Source organism: Triticum aestivum, chromosome 7D (genome assembly GCF_018294505.1).
Source record: "Triticum aestivum cultivar Chinese Spring chromosome 7D, IWGSC CS RefSeq v2.1, whole genome shotgun sequence".
NCBI classification, from domain to species: Eukaryota; Viridiplantae; Streptophyta; class Magnoliopsida; order Poales; family Poaceae; genus Triticum; species Triticum aestivum.
The window spans coordinates 384,801,628-384,804,539 of record NC_057814.1 but is presented as its reverse complement, the minus strand read 5'-3'; the positions used below and the strand labels follow the sequence as shown (position 1 = coordinate 384,804,539).

The window sequence follows — 2,912 nt, the reverse complement described above, 5'->3', positions numbered from 1 at the left end:
GTATTTTCATCTACAAATAATTTGGCCAAACATTATTTTCTGAATTAGATTTTCCAAAAAACCCCTTACTTTAGGCATGAACTACAAGTACCTAAGTTGGGATGTGAAAAAACTTTGAAAAATAATACTTGAATCCTATCAGCTATAGGACTCCCCAAACCCACAAAAATATTATTTTAAAAGTTATTTTGCTATTTTATTTAAGGGCTTTTTTCCTAAGGCCGGAAATGGTCTTTAATAGGATAAAATTATTTTAATGTTTAAAAAACGTTTGAGAAAATTTAGGGAGACTCAATGGAAATATATTTCCATATAAAGAGTTTCAACACATGGTCATGTTCAAAATATTGGACAAATACCTCAAAAATCCTTTCTGGATATTTCAAGCTTTTGAAATATTTACAAAGGAAATTTTCTCAATAAATTCCAAGAAACTTCTGTCATGTCACAACTGCCCTATTTGATGATCTTGCCAAGTTTCATGTGAAGCAAAGCAATAGCTCCATCAAAGCATCTCAAAACCCTTTTTGTTCATTTCCAAGTTTAAATAACTTTGCACTGTCAAGTTTCACCAAATATGCTCCAATTTGGTACACTTGCTCATTTCACCTAGTGATTCATCTAGGCCAAGTGGTTCAAGAAGGAGAACAGTGCAACTTGGTCAAAGCTTGCCAAAACCCCTTCTGACGAAATCTATGGATGAAATAGTTTATGTTGTGAACTTTCCCCAAATGAGCTATAAATTTGTCCACTAGCTCAAATTGACCCCAAACCAATTCCTGTTAATTTTCAAAGCCATTGGATTCCTCTAGCTACCCCAAGTCATCACCAAACACCTTCTGCCACAATTCTGTGATCAATGATTGAAGCATCAAATGAGTTCTCCTTGAGTTCAAATTTTTACGAGAGCTCTCCCTAGTCACCCTCTACCTCTGGTAAAAGTTGCAATGCCACGGCTCAATAATTGGTGGGTGGAACCCATCCATCTCTCCTCTGGACAGTCCCTCTCTCTCTCTCTCTCTCTCTCTCTCTCTCTCTCTCTCTCTCTCTCCCTTGCTCGTTCACATGTTAGTCGCGACTTATTTTCCAAATTGAAAGATGTCCGCAAAAATAAAAAAGCAACATTAGTTGTGAGACTAAACAATTAGTACAAACTTAATTGGTCTCAATACTAAAGCTAACTTCCAAAAATATTTTGTCAAAATGTAATACAAATGAGATGTTTTTTTGAAGAGCTCGTTGCGAGGAACCTAAAAGTAAAAAAAAAAAACTCCTACACCTGGTTTAGTAGTTATTGCATTTTGAATTTACAAAAATGGAATTCAAATGCACGAGTTGCTTCACTACTAACATTTGCGTACCGTACCAAGATTGAAAGTTGTTTGCATGGGACAAGTGTGGGAACCATGCCATGCATGAATGTATAGAATGTTAGGTTGGTGGCATTTTCCTAAAAAGGGTGCGTGCTAGTTTAGTAAATTTAAATGGAAAGCTTTTGCTTGCTGTAAGCAGGTCCGTAGACAAATTAGACAAGAAATATTTTAGGCCACGTGTTGTTTCCATGGCAAAACCACCCAATGCGCTCGACCCATCAAACAAGTTGGTTATGATGACCAACATATATAAGAAAAACGTTGTCGCCAAAAATTGGTAGCAGGAAGCTCTAACATACAATGGATACGAAGCAGAGCGTCGCGGCGGTGGTGAAGCCGTCGTTGGATGGCGGTGCCCCGGCCACGGCGTCGTTCCGTCTCCGCAACGGCAGCCTCAACTCGGTTCGCCTCCGCCGGGTATTCGACCTGTTCGACAAGAACGGCGACGGTCAGATCACGGTCGACGAGCTGGCGCAGGCGCTGGATTCACTGGGGCTCGTCGCCGACCGCGAGGGCCTGGCCTCCACCGTGGGCGCATACGTCCCCGAGGGCGCGGCGGGGCTTCGTTTCCAGGACTTCGAGTGCCTCCACCGTGAGCTGGGTGACGCGCTCTTCGGCGCGCTGGACGACGTGCCTGAGGATGGCGAGGCCGGCGCGGGCGGGGACGAGGAGGAGATGAAGGAGGCGTTCAAGGTGTTCGACGTGGACGGCGACGGCTTCATCTCGGCAACCGAGCTGCAGGAGGTGCTCAAGAAGCTGGGCCTCCCCGAGGGCGGCAGCCTCGCCACCGTGCGCCAGATGATTTGCAACGTCGACCGTAACAGCGACGGCCGCGTCGACTTTGGGGAGTTCAAGTGCATGATGAAGGGGATCACGGTGTGGGGCGCGTGACCATCGAAACCAATCCGATCGCACGCTGCAACAAATCGCGCATCGTCTCGTTCATGGGTGGTGATCAGAATCGGTTTCCGTCGATCAAAAATTGGTTGCTATGTACATGTGCTTATATCTTTTATTCATGCGTCCTTCACTAATTAGTCAGTTTAGTGGTGCTCGCCAGGATAATCATTCCCATCTTCCAATTATGGGCAATTTATATTTCTAATACTAAATTGTACCATGAGATGGGACCAAGGAAAACATTTTCGCCTAAATTGCGACGAAATTTGAGAATACTGATTCTTCGCTTAAGGCCCACAAAGGGAAAATGTAATTATGTGTACATGCATATATAAAACCTTCTCCGAAAATTACCAAAATTCATACTTGTAAGTTTTAGAAAATACACAAGAAAATTAACGCATGTAGTTATAAATGTTTGTAAGAAATTATGATCATTTATGACCCACGAGGAAATCACAAACAAGTCATTTTATGATTTCCCCGGAGGATGCAAATGCTCATATTATTATTTTTCAGTAATTTAAGAGTGAATTTCTATTTGTCCTCTACATGCATGATATTTTTCATAATTTTGCAAGACTTGCGGATCTACAGTTCTACACTAAGTTTCTAAAGTTTGGTCAACATATCAAGACT

At 42.3% G+C, this 2,912-nt stretch overlaps 1 protein-coding gene across 1 annotated transcript; it reads left to right on the top strand.

Annotated features, from left to right (window-relative positions):
* The first annotated feature begins 1,628 nt into the window (after positions 1–1,628).
* LOC123168530 (probable calcium-binding protein CML32) lies at positions 1,629–2,548 on the top strand. Its single transcript, XM_044586413.1, has one exon. The coding sequence runs from the start codon at positions 1,674–1,676 to the stop codon at positions 2,262–2,264; it is 591 nt and encodes a 196-aa protein (XP_044442348.1). The 5' UTR covers positions 1,629–1,673; the 3' UTR covers positions 2,265–2,548.
* Positions 2,549–2,912: the final 364 nt, after the last annotated feature.